Genomic DNA, 21,393 nt, shown 5'->3' with positions numbered 1-21,393 from the left:
CTCCACTTCAGCGAGCAGTTGGAAACATCCGTCTAGTCCACAACTGGAAAATCCTGAAATCAGTAATGTCTCATGAAAATCTCAGCACAATGGTGCAAAAAACAAAAATAATTTGCTGACCTCATGATTATGCAGCAAAATCTATCGCTGCCACCTAAAAGAGAAGTACCAGCATTTGATGGTGACCCACTATCTTATCAGTCTTTCATCCATGCATTTAAATATCTGATCTGATCTCAAGACTAGCTACCAAGGATAGGGCTCTACTTTCTTGAACCAGTTCACGTCAGGCCAGACCAGAGACCTGGTTTGTAGCTGTCTGCACTATGGATGCAGGCCAAGGATATCTAGAAGTCAAGCGACTGTAAAGAGACATTTTGGGAACGAGATGGAAATTGCAAAGGACAGCCATTAAAGCAGACGATGGAAAATCACTTCATGCATATGCTTTATTATACCTAAGGGAATGTTGCAACGCCCATGCAAGACTTGGAATACATGGACGAACTGGATGTTACATCCACCTTGAAATCGATAACATCCAAGCTCCTGTAGAAGCTCTAAGAAAGATGGTGGACTTACAGCCCATGAGGTGTTTCAAAAAACAAACACACAAGCTAGATTCAGACATCTAATGGAATTCATGGAAAACACAGTCTAACAGCTTATTGTACCCAGTGCTTGGACACAGTAAAGATTCAACTTACACAAAAAGGTTCATCTCAAAGACACCTGACTTTGAAGACGACTTTGAAGCAAAAGGGGCAGTAGTCTTTGGAAACTACTGTGGCAACAACTGAAGAACACACTACCAAACAGCCCTGTGTGGCCTCTGTCAAAGCAAACATGCGATAGTGGATTGCTTACAATTAAAATCACAGCCTCATGAGAAAATAAGGTTGAATGTGTGAAAAGGAATGTATGCTTTGAATGCTTAAAGGAGGGTCACATGACCAAAAACTGCTAAAGAAGTCTGAGGCCTGTACTACAAAGCGAGCTCAACATACCAAGGCTATCTTCTCGTTATCTGGGTTCACTAACCCTAACGAATAAGATCCTTCTAAACGGTCCTACGAGGTGGTTATCAACTTGTAAATCCACCCAGGGTTTCTCCATCTGGCTATGAGCGTGTTCACATGAACGGAGCGGTGTCTGCCACCATATGACCAATCACAGACATGGACAAGTTTACAGACAGCAGACAAACAGACAGAGCGGCACATTTTACAAAGGAAGAGTAAACTATATTAGACAAATAGGAAGAAGTTAAACACTTAATCAGACTAAAAGTAACACAGTTTAAGCTGCCAAATGCAGGAAGGACAGCTGGTGAAAGAAAAAACTCCCGATGTGTGAATGTGTAAATTAACAGACTTATCATTTAACGGAAACACTCAAAAGTCAGATATAGTCGTTTAGATATAAATTACCATTACTATACTAAAGTATGGATGGATTACACCTCATTATATCCATTAATTACGATATGGCATGTATGACTATTTGAGCCTTCTTTCAGCTGCGTACCCGTTCTCCGGTGGTGAGAAACGGACTCAAGAGCATGTAAAAAAATAAATATAAAACTAGCCAAGGTAGCTGACAAGCTCCCACGGAACGACCAGAGGCCAACGAAACCAGACTGGGAGAACGAAGGAAATCTCCAGTACAGAAACACCATAACTGGACCTTTTGCAACGGTTGTAAAGACTGCTTTCCCAGTGAGAATGGACATTGGCAAAATCTCACTGTGCAAGCAAAGAGACGATGAGACTGTGTCTGTGTACCTTATCAGACTCACAGAGGTTCACAACACACACAGTGGCCTCCTACAACCAGCTGCCATGGACCCTACCAGGACACACAGGCTGATTGACTAGCGGAGGGGTCGAGGACAGTGAGGGATTCATCTAGCTTGACACGGAGACGGGAAACAGTGACCTATCTGCACATCAGACACGTAAGAACACAGACACACAACTCATGATTTCACAAGCCATTGAATATCTTGAATCTGTACAGAAAACTGGTAAAGAGAAAGCTATTGCACTATATGCTAAGTACTCATATGACGCATATTAAATAGATGCCAAAGCTAAAACTTACTATACATGGTAAAGACATCATCTGTTGTAGGAAAGATACACAGTTCCACTATCATGCTGGGATAACATTGAGGGGGATTTCAAACCACTCTTTCTCTTATCAAAACACTGTCGATTAACCTGATGGGAAGAGATTTTATGGGTTTACTGGGGATAGTCTTGATATCTACACCACAGCTGTAGAAAGGCATTCCTGACCTTTTTCCACTTCCAGGGTGGACACCCACCAATTTATGATGATATTGTCTGAGATAGTTTAATTCCTTCTTTCCCATATACTTAAATCAAAATCACATAGTATCTTCACACTTTGAGATCAGATATGTTCATTATTAAAGTGAGCATTGAATGCTCAAAGGGGGAATGTAATGGCAGTTTTCATATCTGCAGTTAACACTGTACCTTTAGATAATCTCAGGGCCTCACATCTAGCAGATCTTGTCACCATAAGCATTAAAACAGTGACCCGACAGTTTTATCTTCTGTGACTGTAAACATCACTGTAAACATCACCGGGAACCATCACCTTAACGTGGTGGAGAGGTTTGTGTGTTCCTATGACCCTGAGGGCTGTGTTTGTCTGGAGCCTCGTGCTCCTGGTAGGGTCTCCCATAGCAAATTGGTCTCAGGTGAGGGGCCGGGACTAAGAATGGTTCACAAAACCCCAATGACGAACGAGGCAGAGGAGGAGTTACCCGGCCCGGAGGAAGCCCGGGGGCCCACGTCTGGAGCTAGGCCCAGACGGAGGGCCCGTCAGCGAGCGCCTGGTGGCCGGGCTTGCCACGGAGCCCTGCTGGGGATGCCCCGAAGAAGCAACGTGGCAACCCCCCTCCTCTCCATCCTGTGGGCTCACCACCTGCGGGAAGAAACCGCTGGGGTCAGGTGCGCTGTCACACGGGTGGCAGTGAAGGCCAGGGACCTCGACGGACTGGACCCGGGCGGCAGAGGCTGGCTCTGGGGATGTGGCATGTCACCTCTCTGTGGGGGAAGGAGCCGGAGCTTGTGCGGGAGGATGGAGCGCTATCAGTTGGATCTGGTAGGGCTTACCTCTACGCACAGCCTCGGTTCTGGAACCGTACTCCTGGATAGGGTTTGGACTCTATTCTTCTCTGGAGTTGCCCATGGTGTGAGGCGCCGGGCGGGTGTGGGGATACTCACAAATCCCCGGCTGAGTGCCGCTATGTTGGAGTTTACCCCGGTGGACGAGAGGGTCGCCTCCCTACGCCTTCGGGTTATGGGGGGGAAAACTCTGACTGTTGTTTGTGCGTATGCACCAAACAGCAGTTCGGAGTATTTGGCCTTCTTGGAGACCTTGAATGGAGTCCTGTATGGGGCTCCAGTGGGGACTCCATAGTTCTGCTGGGAGACTTCAACGCGCACGTGAGCAACGATGGAGACACCTGGAGTGGCGTGATTGGGAGGAACGGCCTCCCTGATCTAAACCCGAGTGGTCGTTTGTTATTGGACTTCTGTGCTAGTCATGGATTGTCCATAACGAACACCATGTTCGAACATAAGGATGCTCATAAGTGTACGTGGTACCAGAGCACCCTAGGCCGAAGGTCGATGATCGATTTTTGTAATCGTATCGTCTGATCTGAGGCCGCATGTTTTGGACACTCGGGTGAAGAGAGGGGCGGAGCTGTCAACTGATCACCATATGGTGATGAGTTGGGTCAGAGGGTGGGGGAAGACTCTGGACAGACCTGGTAAGCCCAAACGGGTAGTGCGGGTGAACTGGGAACGTCTGGAGGAGGCCCCTGTCCGAGAGATCTTCAACTCACACCTCCGGCGGAGCTTTTCTGGCATACCTTTGGAGGTTGGGGGCATTGAACCCGACGTGGGCAATGTTCAAAGCTTCCATTGCTGAAGCTGCGGTGGTGAGCTGTGGTTTTTAAGGTCTTAGGTGCCTCAAGGGGCGGCAACCCTCGAACACCGTGGTGGACACGGTGGTCAGGGAAGCCGTCCGACTGAAGAAGGAGGCCTTCCGGGATATGTTATCTCGGAGGACTCCGGAGGCAGTTGCAAGGTACCGACAGACCCGAAGAGCAGCAGCCGCTGCCGTGACGGAGGCAAAGCACTTTGAGGGAACTTCTGAATCCGACCAATATGCCCTCTATGTTAGAGGCAGAGCTGGAAGCTGATGGGGGACCATCATCAATTACCCTGGTGGAAGTCACTGAGGTAGTCAAACAAACTCCACAGTGGCAAAGCCCTGGGGATTGATGAGATCCGCCCAGAAATGCTGAAGGCTCTGGGTGTGGAGGGCTTGTCTTGGATGACACGTCTCTTCAACACTGCGTGGAAGTCGGTTGACAGTGCCTAAGGAGTGGCAGACCAGGGTGGTGGTTCCCCATGTTCAAAAAGGGGTACCAGAGAGTGTGTGCCAATTACAGGGGTATCACACTACTCAGCCTCCCTGGTAAAGTCTACTCCAAGGTGCTGGAAAGGAGGGTTCGGCCGATAGTCGAACCTCAGATCGAAGAGGAACAATGCGGATTCCATCCTGGCCGTGGAACAACGGACCAGCTCTTCACTCTCGCAAGGATCCTGGAGGGGGCCTGGGAGTATGCCCATCCAGTCTACATGTATTTTGTGGACTTGGAGAAGGCGTATGACCGGGTCCCCTGGAGATACTGTGGGGGGTGCTGCGGGAGTATGGGGTGAGGGGGGCACTTCTCAGGGCCATCCAACCCCTGTACGCCCAAAGCGAGAGCTGTGTTCGTGTCCTCGGCAACAAGTCGGACTCGTTTACGGTGGGGTTGGCCTCCGCCAGGGCTGCGCTTTGTCACCAATCCTGTTCGTGATATTCACGGACAGGATATCGAGGCGTAGTCGGGGGGAGGTGGGTTTGCAGTTCGGTGTGCTGGGGATCTCATCGCTGCTTTTTGCAGATGATGTGGTCCTGTTGGCATCATCGGTCTGCGACCTCCAGCACTCACTGGATCGGTTCGCAGCCGAGTGTGACGCGGTTGGGATGAGGATCAGCACCTCTAAATCTGAGGCCATGGTTCTCAGCAGGAAACCGATGGATTGCCTACTCAGGTAGGGAATGAGTCCTTACCCCAAGTGAAGGAGTTCAAGTACCTTGGGGTCTTGTTCGCGAGTGAGGGGACTATGGAGTGTGAGATTGGTCGGAGAATTGGAGCAGCGGGGCGGTATTGCATTCGCTTTACCGCACCGTTGTGACGAAAAGAGAGCTGAGCCGGAAGGCAAAGCTCTCGATCTACCGGTCAATCTTCGTTCCTACTCTCACCTATGGTCATGAGGGTTGGGTCATGACCGAAAGAACGAGATCGCGGGTACAAGCGGGCTGAAATGGGTTTCCTCAGGAGGATGGACCCAGGACTAGGTGGAGAGATTATATCTCTACTCTGGCCTGGAACGCCTCAGGATCCCCCAGTCAGAGCTGGTTAATGTGGCCCCGGAAAGGGAAGTTTGGGGTCCCCTGCTGGAAGCTGTTGCCACCGCGACCCGATCCGGATAAGCGGTTGAAGATGGAATGGATGGGATGGACTGTAACAACAGAGGGCTGAAGTACTTGTTATGTCTTGTGATGCTCTGTTGTCTGTTCTGTGCTGACTTAATGATTAACTTCTATCTTTCTCTTCTTTGCACTTATCTGTGTGATATGCTTTAGTATGTATAAATACTGACTACTCTTGTGTTCAGGGTTCACTTGCCACTCAGGTGGCTGTGCTCGTGAGTCCATCTGCAGATGTTTTTCTTATTAATATATGCTTTTTTATTAAATTTACTTGAAAGACAAGTTGTTACCTTGGTTTGTGTCTTGTTTTAACAGAAACTGCCTCCCCAATGCACTATCTCTTATGAACACATGGCTCTACTAGGCACCGCCCTCTTGGCTTCTAAACATCACCATTTCATTCCATAACACTACGTACAGCATTACTACACATTGCATGAAACATAAACACAGTCGATACAGAGCTAACTCTGCTAACGAGCATGGCTAACAATTATGCATCCCTCATGTAGCAACTTAAGACATATCTTCAAACAGAAAAAGGAAACTTACTTCTCAATAGACGCACACAGGCTCTCACTGTCCAAAATGTCCAAACTGTGCAGTACTAATTACGTAGCTCAACTACTGTAACAGCTCACTTGTCACGGAACTCTCCAGAGCAACAGAAAAAGGAGACGATTTACCTCTGCTACGGAAGATTGATTGACAGGCTACTCAGCCAATAGAAATGCACCATAGGCGGGACTAGCAAAAGGATAGGTAATGATATAAACCAAGGCATAGATATTCAAGCAACATAAACTGAGGTAGAAAATACATGAAAGGATATGGAATCTTCTTTACACTTACATTGCCAATAGGATTGCAGTGATCCATAACCTGTCCCCAGAAAAACAATGTAGGCATGTAAGTTCCAGGGACAATCCAGCGGACGATTCCTCACGTGGATTGCATATAGAACCGTTCTTGGATTCCATCAGATGGTTAACTGACCCTGACTTCCTGTCAAAAAAAGAAACTGACAACCCTTGGCTACATCTCTCCAAGTGATCCAGAGGTAAAGAAAGACATCACTGTAAATTGGTTTGTACATGAAGAGCAGTGCAACTAGTAACCTTATTGAACACTACTCTTTGTTGGATGGTTGTTAAAGCTTAAAAAACTCCTGCAGCTTCGAAGTCAGAAGGCAAAGGTTCTTATGACTGACCCCAAACTGACAGATGGACAAAAAGTGTTATCTGTGGAGGACTTGGACGAAGCAGAGAAGTCAATCATTTGCTATAAACAACAGTTTTACTTTGATTCAGAATGTACTCTTAGCTCCCACACCCAAACTGGATCCGATTGTTGATGAAGGCAATCTCATTGTCCCTCAGGATTGGAGAACGGATAAGTGAAGCAGCTTTGCCAGTCGGTTTGAAAAACCGGATTATTCGTCCCAGAGACTCAAATGTATTCAAATTGATCTTGCATGATATCCATCAGCAGGTTGGGCACTCAGGAAGGAACCACATGCTCTCCAGTCTAGGCCAAACATTCTGGCTACCTTCTGCCAAACAACTCCTCAGCAGGAAAATCATAAAGTCTTGTGTTTTCTGCAGACGCATGCAAGCAAGAGTTGGGAGACTTACCAGGAGATGGTATAACTCCAGATCTCCCACCCTTCTCTCATGTGGGCATTGATTATTTTGGACCCATAGAGGTTGAAGGAGGTTGAGCACACGTTGAAACGATGGGAGGAAACATTTACCCGCCTGGTTTGTCGAGCTGTCGAGCACTTTGGATACAGACTCCTGCACCATCCGCACAGATTGGGTACCTCAGAAAGAACTTTAGGCTGCTTTGATCCAGCTGGATCACCAAAAGATTCAGGATGCACTGCTGAGTGCTGACCAGTCAAGTCAAGTGGTTTTTCAAACCCCCATGTGGAACCCACTTTGGAGGAATGTGGGAAAGATTGATCAGGCTGGTGAAAAAGGTACTCAGTAAACTATAGAATCAGATTGTATAGAAGTCTATGAGAAAATGAGCCTACTTCTCTCTTGATTTATTACCTCAGTAAACATTGTAAACATGAGTTTATGGTCTCAATCACTAGTTTCAAGTCTTCTTCAAGGCTACCTTGTGATTGACAGGTCGCTACCACGGCGTTGTCCGGTCTGGGAGTTTTTCCGTGTTTTCGTCTTACACCTTTAACACTTTCACAGTGTGTTTTCACTTCATCAAAGTTAACTGTAACATTTTGGTCGCATTTATATGTGTACAGCATTCAGTTTTACTGAGCTCCACCCTCTCGTGTCACTTCTGGTTGCATAAAACCAAGATGGCGACGCCCAAAAATGCAGAACTCAAGGCTTCAAACCAACGGGTGATGTCACAGTGACTACGTCCACTTCTTAAATGCAGTCTATGGTCATGACATCAACTAGCTGGTCGGCACATGTTCTTCGTACATGGCCAGGGATGTTATGAGGCCGAGCACCTTTACTCATATTCACTCACATCAGGTATTTTCTCACATCCGCTGTGGATACTGACAGTGACCTGTCTTCTGGAGGCGGGGCACACTTGATCAAAGTGAACATAAAAGGTGTTAAGCTCATCTGGTAACGTGACCTCAACATGATGGGGGCACTCCTGCTTTTGTAGCCGGTGATATTCTAGATCACCTGCCACATTGTTGATGTTGTTGGTGTTGAGGTCTCATCTCTTCCAGTCTCTTTGATGCTTTCAGTCTTGCTCTGGCAGTGTTGTATGCTTCTTTGTCACCGGACTGGATAGGGCCCTCATCTCTCCATTCCTTTTTTTCTGATGGTTTGACCCTTTTAATCAGCTGGGAGTAAATCAGCAGGAGAAGCAGGGAAATGTTGTCCAAAGTTGGGGCGTGGGAGGCTTTGTAGGTGCAAGGAATGTTCATGTTAAAATGGTCCAGGGTATTGTGGTGGGGGTGTGGACACACTGGTAGAATTTAGGTAAAACAGATCTGAGGTCTGCTTGATTTAAATCACCAGCATTTGAATTAGCATCAGGAGGAAGTCTCATTTCAGCCATTTGATTATCCTGAGACCGGACATCAGCCAGGAGCAGGCTGGGTGGTGGAGTAGCCTCAGGTCCTAGCTCTTCTCCCGGCTCTCTTCCCTCTCTTTCTGGGGCATTCACGTTGCTCTCGTTGGTGTTTGGTCCAGCAGGTCTGACTGGCTGGTAGGAAGATGTTGTGGACAGCGATTGTCTCAAAGTCCTGCTGAACTTAATTCAATCCCTTCGCTTCCTTCTCTGATGTTGAGGAGTATTTTTCGGACATAGGCAATATGTGCTTCAGTAATAAAGGTGAAAAGATAACAAATCAAAACAATAATGTAGCGAAGTTTAAGGGAAACACGAGCCACTGCCTCTGCATGCACTGCTGTCACCATGGTAATAAAGAAGGGAAGGATGTAAGAATATCTAACCTATCACAGAAAACGCCTCCTGTTGTGACTCCACTCTCCCCTCTTTCTCTTTCTCTTTTCTCTCCATCTTCCTCAGCTGTCTCTGGTGTCTCTGACGTTCTCTTAAAGCTGTTTTCACACTGCTCACCCACGCCTGGTACGCCAACTGAGGGGGAAAAACCAAAATCATCAACAATAAAACATATGAAAATCAGAGTTTCAACACAGCGCGTTAACCATAGCAGTGTTACACATTTCAACAACTGCAACTATATACCGTATAAACAGTATCAGTCGAAAAACATCAGACGTGAGCCTGCACATCAGTCTCATGCTGAACAGACCAAACGCATGATTAAAAACAACTGGGCCATTGTTGAGAGCGACACCGTGTTGAGTCAAGTTTTTCCTGAACCCCCTATTGTTTTCTTTTAGACGCGGCCCTACTCTTTGGGACAGACTCATGCATGCATTGCCCTCACTGTGAAAATATGATAAAAAACTAAATATTTGCTGACGTTAACTCAGATAAAACCAATATACAAAGTGATTTCATTAACTGTAATACTAGCTTTGTCATATACCGCCTGTCTGTCCATGTGAGGAGGGCTTTTTCTACATAGATCGCACAAAAAGACGCCTGAGAGATCGCCATCAGAGTCAGGAATCGCGACTACCCCCCATGGCTAGACACTTTAATGAGTATCACGGTGCTAATGAATCTTTGTTACGCATAGAGGGCATCGAACACATTAAACCGCTGGTGGGGGGGAGATAGGTTGACTCCCCCCCTCTCTCATACACTCTCAATACCACCCCCCTACTGTATCCCTCTCTCTCCCTCTGGTACCTGATTGTTTGCACACCGGCAATATTTGCACTATCTGTTTATATCATGTTTATTTTGTTTATAGCTTATTTTGTATATTGTATATTGGTAGAATTTCATTTTTTTTTATTCTTATTTTATTCTAACGTTTTTATCTATTCTTTTGTTATTATACTGTTTAACTTGCACCAACAAAACCAAAGCAAATTCCTAGTGTATACCTCTTACACCTGGCAATAAACACCATTCTGATTCTGATTTTGATTCTGAAAAATTTTAGCGGAGGGAGACTTTTTGGATCCATTGACTGGATGCCTTAAAGTATTATAATTTACATGCTTTCTGTGAGTAATAACAAATAATAATAAAAAATATTCTATAAATTTTTGTTTTTCTGTATAGGCTCCTATGTTTGCTTTGCAGCCTCTGTTGTAAAGTATCAGTAGTTTCCTTAATGAAGGACATGAATTACTTGTTTCTGTGTTATCTCTTTGATATTTTGTAATATTTTGTTATACTATGATGATCATGTGATTGCCTCCCATTGGTTGTTTGATACCATACACAGTAGGTGAGGCCACATCCACCTTGTCTGTTTGTTAGTAAGCCCTGACGAAGACCTACAGTGGTCCAAACATGTTGGCTTTTTAAATGTTTTGCCACTCCCATAAAGGCTTTTTAATATATTCTCTTATTCACTTTTTTGATATTTTGAATATTTTGAAGTGCCTAGATTGCCTTCCTGTTTTTTTTCCCCGTTTTCCAAGAGCACCCGACACGTTATGCCTTACGACTGAACACACAGAGCAACCAGTTATCTCTCTTTCCAAGTATCAGTCAGTTGTTTAAAAGCAGATATTGTGGACCTTTGACTCCACAGCTTTAGAACTGTCTACTGCAGCATTAGACCTGCCAACGGGACCGTCTATGGTCATGTTGTAGCCACATTGCTGAGTTTCTCCACAAGCTGCTGAGTAAACTGTTGGCATGCATGATGACAATCATCAAGACTGATTCCCATAGAAATGGTACATGGATATATCATATATAAGTAAGTACATTTAGTGAATGTCTGACCTGAGAGGCAGTCTGTTTCTGAGGCTTCTGTTCTTCAGACTCCTCTTCATCCTCACTGTCTGATTCAACAGGTAGTATTCTCCTGAGTGGAGCACTGTGAGTAGAAGAAACACAGAGATTATCTGAAGTTAGATCAGAAAGACTACTTTAGTTCTACAGCATGTTTTCAGCCATCAGCAGCTTGTCTTGTGTTTGTCGTACCTTTAGCGTGGTCCAACCATGGCTGGTGCCACTTTCTCTTCCTGGAACTCTTCTTGTCTGTCTGGCTCTCTGGAAGGAAACAAGAGAAGGTCTAAATTGGAGGAAGTACTGCACAGGACAATGATGTGATTGGTTTTAAAATCCTAAATGTAACCTGAGGGTGGTGCTAAAGTAAAGGCCATGGGATCATTCCAATAAAATGGTTCATCATGAATGTGCCCAGCAGATTTCATGGCATATTTGGCCTTTAAGATTAGCAAGAACAACATAATAGGGTGATAATATAATCACTTTTGTTTATTAATATTATTATATTATTAATATATCAGGGTTGTGAGTCTCTCAGCTTGCTTTGGAGTTCTTCTTCCTTCTAGTGGTGAAACATGGATTCATGCAGCTTTACGTAGAAGCAGACATGTCATAGCAGTAGCAAGGAGTGGTTTAGTATGAATATTACTATTACAGTATTATAGTAGTATAGTAGTATTTAATGAGTATCTTTGTGAAGAACAGTACAGTTTAGTTCACTGTCACATGAAATCCTTGTATTTCCAGTTTCTGGTATTTTGAAATTTTCAGATCAGTTGAAGAAATAATGAAGACAGACAGAAGGAATGACAGGAAGAACACATATCAGTGTTGTTTTATGAGCTTACGTCATGTTGAATGTAAAATATAAATAAACTTGACGAATGATGCACTTCACTGCTGATTATTACACTGATTTAACCCTGAGGGGCCCAGAGACATGGCAGACATGGTGGAACACATGTTTCCAGTCAGTCAGTTTACTAGTGAGTCCTACCAGCAGTCGGACTCTTGGTAGAATATTCACTTGTTTTTGTGTCCGTCTCTGTGCTTCTGCTGCTTGGAGCGAATTCTCTGCATCCTGAAAGCAGAGGACAGGAAAAGGATGCTCAGGAGACAGAATAATTCAACTTTAACTCTCTACTTATAATATTTGCTGTGGGCTAAAGTAAAGCTATGTATTCTATATCTACCTGGTGTCATGGTGTATTTTGGACAGGTGCCACATCCAATCCACTAATTCAATTTGGTGAGGATCTTTTGATTAATCAATCAATCAATCAAACTTTATTTATATAGCACCTTTCAAACAGGTCAAATGCAATTCAAAGTGCTGTACAGACAATTGACAAAAATGTGTTTCAAATGAGTGTTAAAAATGGATTTAGGGACTAATGCACCAAAACAACCAATATAAAAGTTCATTGAATAACAACGCAATAAGAGATGGGTATTTAAGATAATAAAAGATAAATAAAATACAACGAAATAAAAATAACAATAAAAATAAATAAATACAAATTATTTAACTACACAAAATAAGCAGATTGTATTAAAATAATACAATTTTAATAAAATAAAATAGAATAAAAGAGATAATAATGATCAGCAATAAAATGTTGATTAAATAAAATAGAGTAGAATAAACACTATAATGATGACGATAAACAATATAAGTATAAACAATAAAAAACATAAAATTTAAAACTATAAAACACTACATAAAGCCAGATTAAATAGACGGGTTTTTAGTTTACGTTTAAAAATATCTATATTTTCAGCTCCTCTCAGTTCCTCTCAGTGGTATTTGGTTTTGCAGCCAGGTGGACAGAGAGTTATACATTATGTTATATTACATATTTACATTATTATGTTTGAACTTCAAACAATATCCATTCAATTCGGTACTTACACGAAATCTTGAGTTCATTATTTAAAAAGTGGACAAAAAGGATCTCTACAGCCAGCAGTGTAGGAAGAAAGCCCCCCCCAGCCATTTCCACTCCTTCATTGATGCAACATTACGCTGCTACTCCCACTCACTGTACGGTGAACACTTACGATCTCTTGAGCTGTGACAGAGATTTCCTCTCAGCTTGTTGGTGGAACTCAATGTTCTTCACAATACTGGCTCTGAAGAGCTCAAAGCCCCTGGAAGGAAGAAACAGATGTCATCAGTAAGTAACCAGCCAATATCAGCAGCTACATCTCAATTAACAAAGAAAGGGTGTCACATTAATTATAGGATTCTGTACATTTGGGATCTATCAGCCTGTTCTTGAAATGAGCAATCTGAAGGGAACTAATAAATAACCAGATGTGGTTTTCACTGATGCTGATGCCCATCGCCTCATGGTGACAGAACATTATGAACTGTCAGCATTTCTTGTCCATGATGAAAGTGACTTGACGGAGCACGAAGCACCCCGTGTGGATTAAAACTTGTTTTAAATGCTGACACAAATGCTAAATCTAAGCCACTGAATCTCTTGGAGAGCTGGTCTCACTGAATGTCTTTAAAGTGCTTCTAAAAGATTTGGAAACAAGCACATCTGGCTGCAGATGTCTTGAATGCTGATGAATGTTTTTGATACCTTATGATTCTGTAATTTGTCTTTGTTTTTAAATTGTTATGTTTGTTTTATGTCTGCGACCGTGTAACTGTGCTGCTGCCTATCATGGCCAGGACACTCTTGGAAAAGAGATTTTTAATCTCAATGAGTTTTTACTCCTGGTTAAATAAAGGTTAAATAAAAAAACAACAACATGAAGTGATTATATTCTCGCGGCCTCCGTACGGGAGTGTGTTTGTGTTTGTGCCGGTGGGCGAGTACTGCTGGCGTGGCCTGACTGCCGCTTCTCCCTCTGTCAGCTGTCTTTCTTCTCGTTTTGTTTTGTTTTGTGGCTGTTTCTTCACTGTTCTCCTGAGTTTTGTTATGTTCTGTCTCGTTCCCACTCTTGTTCTCCGTCTTTTGGTTTTCCCTGTGCTCCCGTTCGCTCCACTCTCCTCGCTAGCTAGCCGGTTAGCCGCTAACTCGCTAGTGGAGCTGCCCTGCATGTTTCTCTGTCCCTCTCCACTCCTCCCGGACACTCCACCACTGGAATTACAATAATCATCTGGCTGTTCTCCTCACCACCTGTATCCATCTGTACCGTGAGTACCAATGGCCCCCCTCCTGTCTAACGCTACCCTGTGCTGCCTCTACCGTCCCTCTCACCGCCTGCTAACCGCTAACCCGCCTGCTAAACCATGGAACCATCAACCCTACTCACCCCTCTCCTGTTGTTTCTTACACTACCCCCCCTGCTATTCAAAGGATTCCCCTGGTTCCCACATTTGTTTTGTCCCCTCAATACCTCCTCCCCTCCCCTACTCTCGCTGTCAACTCCTCCGCCTTATAAAAAACTACAGGTTATCCTCCACTGCTCTCTCCTCTGCTCAATCTGCTGGAATCCTCATCTGCAAACGCTACCTTCACCGTGGCCCCAAACACAACCGTCATCTCCAGTCATCCATTACCCCCATCACCCAGACTTACAACATCCAAACCATTCACCCCCGCCGCCCCCCCCGCCGGCCCCCCCCTCCACTGCGGACCGCCGCACTGTGAACCTAGCAAAACCTCCAACCTCTCCAGCATGCCCCCATCACACCACCCTCCCACTCATCCAACTTTGCCCTCCTCAACACCCGATCACTCAACAACAAAGCCCCCATCCTCCATGAACTCATCCTGGACAATTCACTGGACTTCCTCCTGCTCACTGAAACCTGGCAACAACCCAATGACTTCTTCTCCCTCAACCAAGCATCCCCCCCACCACCCCCAGCTTCGGCTACCTCGGTAAACCCCGCCCCTCCGTCGTGGAGGGGGCCTCGCAGTATTATTCAACCGGAACCTCAGGACCACAGAACTCACTTTCCCTACAGTCACCTCATTCGAGTCCCTCGCCTTCAAAACCTGCTCCACCACAGTCATCCTCATTTATTGCCCACCTAAACCAAATTCCTCCTTCCTCTCCGATCTGTCTGAACTCCTCACCCTAGCATCATCCCTCCCTTACCCCCACTGCTACTGGGCGACTTCAACATCCACATGGACTCCCCCACCTGTAAACTTGCCTCTGATTTCTCCACTCTACTGGACAACTTCAACCTCACCCAGCACATCACCTTCCCCACACAAATTAAAGGCCATATTTTAGATCTCGTCTGCTCTGTCAACGTCCCGGTTCTGAACATCCACCCCTCCCCCTTTCCCCTTTCTGATCACAAACTCATCCAATTCACAATCCCTTCCCCAACACCCCGTCTGGAACTCCCCTGAGTCATATCATTCCGCAACACTAAGTCCATTGATCCCCTCCATCTCTCCAACCTGTTATCTGCTGCCCTCCACCTGGACCCACCCCCCACCTCACCCGATGATCTTACCAACCACCTCAACTCCACCCTGTCTGCCTCCCTCAACTCACTGGCCCCCCTGAGAACCAAAACTGTTTCATTCAACACCTCCTCCCCCTGGTTCACACCCCACCTCAGAAAACTCAAACAGACCGGCCGGCAACTTGAACGCCTCTGGAGAAAATCAACACTCACTGTTCACCTCGAAGCCTATAAATCTCACCTCATCACCTACAAAGACGCCATCACTGCTGCCAAATCTGACTACTTCTCTACCATCATCAATGACCCCACCCGTAACCCCCGAACCCTCTTCTCCACTGTGAACACTCTCCACAAGCCCCGTGCCAACACCCTCTCTGACCCCTCACCCGATCTTTGCAACTCATTCCTTCAGTTCTTCAGCGACAAAATCACCACCATCAACAACTCACTGCTCCCCGTGTCTGACCCCGTGGCAACCACACCGACCCCGTTTCTCTCCATCCCTCTGGACCCCCCGATCCCTCCCCCCCAGCGCCGCCTCTCCCGGTTCGAACCCAGTTGACTCAGCAACCATTGTCAAACTCATCAGCACATCCAAACCCACCACCTGCTCTCTCGACCCCCTCCCCACTCCCCTGCTGAAGTCCTGCCTCCCTGTCCTATGCCCCTACCTCACCGACCTCTTCAACTCCTCACTGTCCCATGGAACTGTCCCCTCAGCCTTCAAAACTGCTGCTGTCACCCCCACACTCAAGAAACCTGGTCTGGACCCCTCCTGTCTCAATCACTACCACCCTATCTCCAACCTCCCCTTCCTCTCCAAAACCCTCGAACGCCTCGTCCCCACACAGCTCCAATCCCACCTGCAATCCAACAACTTGTTTGAACCCCTCCAATCCGGTTTTCGCCCCCTCAACAGCACAGAAACTGCATTCCTCCAAGTCCTCAATCACCATCAATAAACTCCAACTGGTCCAGAATGCAGCTGCCCAACTCCTCACCCACACAAAATCCTGGCATCACATCACCCCAGTCCTCAAAGACCTCCACTGACCTCCACCGGATCTCGTACAAAATCCTGACCCCTACCTACAAAGCCCTCCACCAACTTGCTCCTCTCTGACCTCCTCTCCCCCTACCGACCCCCACGGTCCCTCAGATCCACCTCAGCTGGTCTACTTTCCACCCCCAAGTCCAACCTCCGCAGTTTTGGGGACAGAGCATTCTCTGGAACTCCCTCCCAAAACTCATCAGAGACTCCGATTCCCTCACCCTATTCCAGTCCCGCCTCAAGACCCATCTTTTCTCCTCTGCCTACTCCTAGCCCCACCCCCCCCCTTACCCATTTGTCCGTGTGTATGTATGAGAGTGCGCCTGTGTATGTCGTTTGTCTCCTGTTTGTCTCACACCGTTTTCCCTCCGATAGTGTAAAGCGTCTTTGAGTTCTTTAAAAGCGCTATATGGGCGACTGGGTTAGCTCAGTTGGTAGAGCGGGCGTCCATGTATCAAGGCTTGGTCCTGACCGCGGCGGCCTGGGTTCGAACCCGGCCTGTGGCCCTTTCCGCTTCCACTCTCTCTCTCCCCCCTTTCAAGACTCTATCCACTGTCCTGTCAATAAAAATGGAAAAATGCCCCCAAAAAAATAACTTTAAAAAAAAATAAATAAATAAAAGCGATAAGTTGAATTTATTATTATTATTATTTTATACCATTATAATGGAATTGTAACCCCCCCTTGTGTGTCCTTTTTAAAGGGAGTGAATATGATTATGATTGTTTGTTAAATGCGGGTATATCCTGGTTCACATTCAGTCACAGATGTGGTGAGAGGTTCATAATAAAGCTATGAATAGTAGTAGGTGATTAGGCTTTTAGCATATGTGGGCTTATGGGAAATGTTTGTTTAAAATGACTGCGTGATTTAATATTACCGCAAACGTAATTATACAATACTTTGTGGTTAAATAAATAATTAAAAATAGTAATTAAATAAGATAATATAATACACATATACATATTACCTTTATGGTAAGGCAAAAGCTGTGGCAGCAGTGGGCACTTGCTTATTTGCATTTAACATGAGTGTGTGAATTAAATTAAATAAGGATTTATGAATTTTGCAAAGTCTCAAAAAACTTGCTTGTTCTTATTACACTTATTTTGTAATAATGTGTATACAGTATTTTCTTTTCTGTATTTTTTTTCTATTTAAAAGGTTTTTCACATAATGGCTAATAATAACTCCTAAATGAATTGAACTTTCAACTCAACCTACAAAATAAAAGAGCAAAAAAGGAAAAGCTGTTTGTCATTGTGTGGATTCCAGTTCCAGTCTTCGGATGGATGTTTTGATCTCTTTCAATTTGGGAAACTGCACATATTTGAACAATAACTTGACAGGACATATAATAGAATAAATGTCACTTTATTTTGTTAAACTGAAAGTTAAGTCAAACATGAGCTAACGCCATTCAGTGAGGAAGACAGTGACATACAATTGAAAGCCCTAAAAACATTGTTTATTTTGTGACATATACTATTGATATACTGAAACGTTAAAGTGAAGTCCTATTTATTGGTTTATGTGTGATGTCTCAGCCCAGTTTAGGGTCATGCTATGGACATGAGTTTATTTCTCAGATTGTTTGATGTGAAGTATTTTTAAACATAACACCATTATGTGTTTTCTTTAATAACCTGCTGACCCCTAGCATTGCATCAGTTCGTCGTGTCTTACCTCGAGGCTTGTTTGGCAGAAGCCTGCAGCTCTGCCATCACATGCAGGAAGTAGTAACTGAGGAAGACCCTCCTCTGCAGCAACAGAAAGAGGAAACAGATACTGTCCCAGATGATCCCGGCCTCTTCTACTGGGAGGCTGCACGTCTTGTCACTCACTGCTTTCGCTGTCAGGAAAAAACAAACACACTCTATGACACATACCTAGACAAAAAGGTATTCTGCAGAACACAACCGTCTGGAACTGCTTCCCTCAGGTGTCAATGCTGTCACCTCACAGACACGACTATCACAGCTATAAAACAGCCATCTAATACTGAAAGCTCCAGTTCCAGAATTATCTGAAAAGGTGGATCCTCTTTGTACTATTTAATAACAAATCACTACCAAACATCCCAAAATATACAGTATGAAACACAATGCAATAATACATCACCTCTGCATAATGATATAAATATTATTCCTAATATATACATGGCCATTGTGGTGTATTATTATTATTACTAAAGCACTTACGGTCGTAGTATCCTTTGACTGTGCAGACCAGGCTGAAGAGTTGAATCACCCAACAGAAGCCCTTCTGCATCTCAAACACAAACACACATGCCAGGATCTGAAACACACACACACACACACACACACACACACACACACACACACACACACACACAGAAATACACAACTCAGTGTTTTTTTTACTTGCGTGCATGTGTGTATATTTCTCTTCAAACTCCATAACAATGGCATTTCATAATCCTAAAAAATAGAGTGATATTATCAACAGTAGTAGTGGTACTATAGTACTTTGGGGTTGAAGTTGTACCCAAAAAGTAGGTCCTAACCCGGGTCTGAAATTAACTCTCTTCTCGTCCTGCCACTGTGGCAGGTCCGTCTGCCACTCAGAATGTTTATCTGCCACTTTTGAAATCTCTGCACTAAATGAAGGAATAACATTTTAATTCTGTTTTCATGCAGTGTTCAATATATTTGACATAAAAAACATATACATGGTTAATTCCAGTTTTCAAATGACACTGTAGTTTCTGGGAGAGCCTTATTTTTCGGGGCAGGGAGGGTAGTGTACACAGTACTGTACTGTACTTTGTTATTGTCATCTATAGTGGTTGATTGCATAAAAACACACAACTGATTTTGATTATTTAAATATTTACTTTGATTAAAAAAATCTTGGCATCAGTAGTTTTAATTATGTATTGTAAGCTGCTTAGAGCAAGTGTTAGGAAGTTAAACAGGTCATAATTCTCTTTTATCTATTTTATAGTGATGTGAAAACATCTCCTAACAACTGGATTTATTCAAGTTTCTCACCAAAAACTTAATTTTACGAGATTACATTTGAACACATCATGATAACGTTGTAATTTACCTTCACCCAATATTAATTTTTCCTGAGCAGACAGTGAACGTCTCATAATATTAACTCAGTGTCACCTCCGTTAACGTTCGTATCTCCGGTATTTATCCAGTCAGGACTGTGCTGCTAACGGCTGCTAACAGCTAACGTTACTGACTCTCTTCCTGCTGATTTCAACACAGGTGTGTTGTTCACAGTGTCGCTTTATCAGGTCAAAATATGGTGCATCCCCTCAGGTTTAGTAGCGCCACGCTGTTGAGCTTTTTTTTTTTCTCTCCGCCGTGTCTCCGGTCCCAAACAAACTGAAACATGACACAGCGTGTGTATGCGTCATTGTGCAGCGTAGCTGTCGGTGCATCAATAAGAGGAATCCATAGTCATGGTGGCATGAGATGCCAAGAAACAGCTACGGTTCTCTATTCCATCACTAGTGTTTTCCCTGTCTGCCAAAGTGGCGGATGGCTTTTATCTGCCACTGCCAAAAATGTACCCGCATTTTGCGGGTGCTAATTTCAGACCCTGGTCCTCAGTCTGAGAGAAGTTAGAGGCAGTCCTTAGGACTCCTAAAACACTAAGATTAAGCTTTTTCACTGTTAACAGCTGCCTGGCGTTTTGAGAGTGGTGAGAGTGAACCACAGCAGCAGCTCAGTAAGCTGGACAGCTAATTAATGAGCTGAAACTTGTTCTAAAGCTCCGTAAAGCCGATGGGGAGCAGCAGATTCGGGGCATAATTAAAATAATAATAAAATATAAATTGGAATGCTCATCAAAATTAAAATGACTAAATGCAGCGATGACGGGACACCTACAGTATGCACGCGTTGAGAACAACCTCCTGGCTGAAGAGGTACAGAAGGCCCAGGACCCCTGGTCTTCTTCCACCCGCCCCAAGAGACTCTGATCAGCCCCAGAGACCCATCCATCAGGCTTAGGGGCTGGAGGTCGATCCCCAGGACCCCGGGTCACTAATAATATGTGTTAGTGACTGTGTCAGTCAGGGCTGATGTGAGCAGATCCTTCAAAAGAATGAATCCATGCACGTCACCTGGGCCTGATGGCATCCCCCCTCTCACTGCTCCAGTCTGTCCCCACATGTTTCATGCCTGATGACTGACGCCATCACCCCCCCAACCCTCCACACTGCCCTCTCCCACCTGGACCACAGGAACACATCATGACTATAGTTCAGTATTCAACACCACGGTGCCCTCCAAGAGACCTGGGACTGGACCCACTGGAGCCCTCTCCTCTACTCCCTGTTCATACGACTGCACCACCCACAGCTCCAACACCACATTCATCGGCCCGATCGCTGACGGCGACGAGACGGACGACGGCCTCCCTCTCTGACTGTGGACTACAGGAAGAGACGGTGAGAAGGACACGCTTTCGTCTCCATCAGCAGGACTACGGTGGACAGAGTCAGCAGCTTCAGTGAGGACCTGACCTGGACTCACCACACAGACACCATCACCTAGACAGGCAGGCTGAGGAGGTTCAACATGGACTCCAGGATACTCTGCAACTTCTACAGGTGGACCATCCAGAGTCTCCTGACTGGCTGCATCACCAGCCGGTACGGCGGTAGCACCGCCCCTCGACCGCAGGGCTCTACAGAGGGTGGTTGGAAGCTGCTCAGCACATCACCAGGATGGAGCTGCCCTCCATGGAGGAGCTCTACACCGAGCGGTGGAGGAAGAAGGCTGCCAGCATTATTAGAGAGCCCAACCACCCCCCAGCCACAGACTGCTCTGCCTGCTGCCGTCCACCAGACGCTAGCGCAGCATCCAGTCCCGCATTGCCAGGCTCATCACCATTTGATGCAATCTTATTATAAAATATTGTTTATAGCAGCTTTAATTTAATCATCATGCAGACTGGAGGGGCCGGCAATCAAACCGCTGACCTTCCAATTAGTGGACAACCCGCTCTTCCTCCTGAGCCACAGCCGCCCCTC

At 45.2% G+C, this 21,393-nt stretch overlaps 1 protein-coding gene across 1 annotated transcript in view; it reads right to left on the bottom strand.

The window, feature by feature from the left end:
- piezo1 (piezo-type mechanosensitive ion channel component 1) overlaps positions 1–21,393 on the bottom strand; it is a 175,050-nt gene that overhangs the window by 47,451 nt on the left and 106,206 nt on the right. The window contains 9 exon segments of the mRNA XM_037781514.1: positions 9,042–9,186; positions 10,927–10,994; positions 10,997–11,020; positions 11,128–11,196; positions 11,933–11,969; positions 11,971–12,016; positions 12,997–13,086; positions 18,063–18,228; positions 18,578–18,674. Of these exon segments, the coding sequence (XP_037637442.1) occupies positions 9,042–9,186; positions 10,927–10,994; positions 10,997–11,020; positions 11,128–11,196; positions 11,933–11,969; positions 11,971–12,016; positions 12,997–13,086; positions 18,063–18,228; positions 18,578–18,674 (742 nt within the window).

The sequence above is a fragment of the Sebastes umbrosus genome, chromosome 10, assembly GCF_015220745.1.
Source record: "Sebastes umbrosus isolate fSebUmb1 chromosome 10, fSebUmb1.pri, whole genome shotgun sequence".
Lineage (NCBI taxonomy): Eukaryota > Metazoa > Chordata > Actinopteri > Perciformes > Sebastidae > Sebastes > Sebastes umbrosus.
This window is presented reverse-complemented; position numbering and strand designations above follow the sequence as displayed.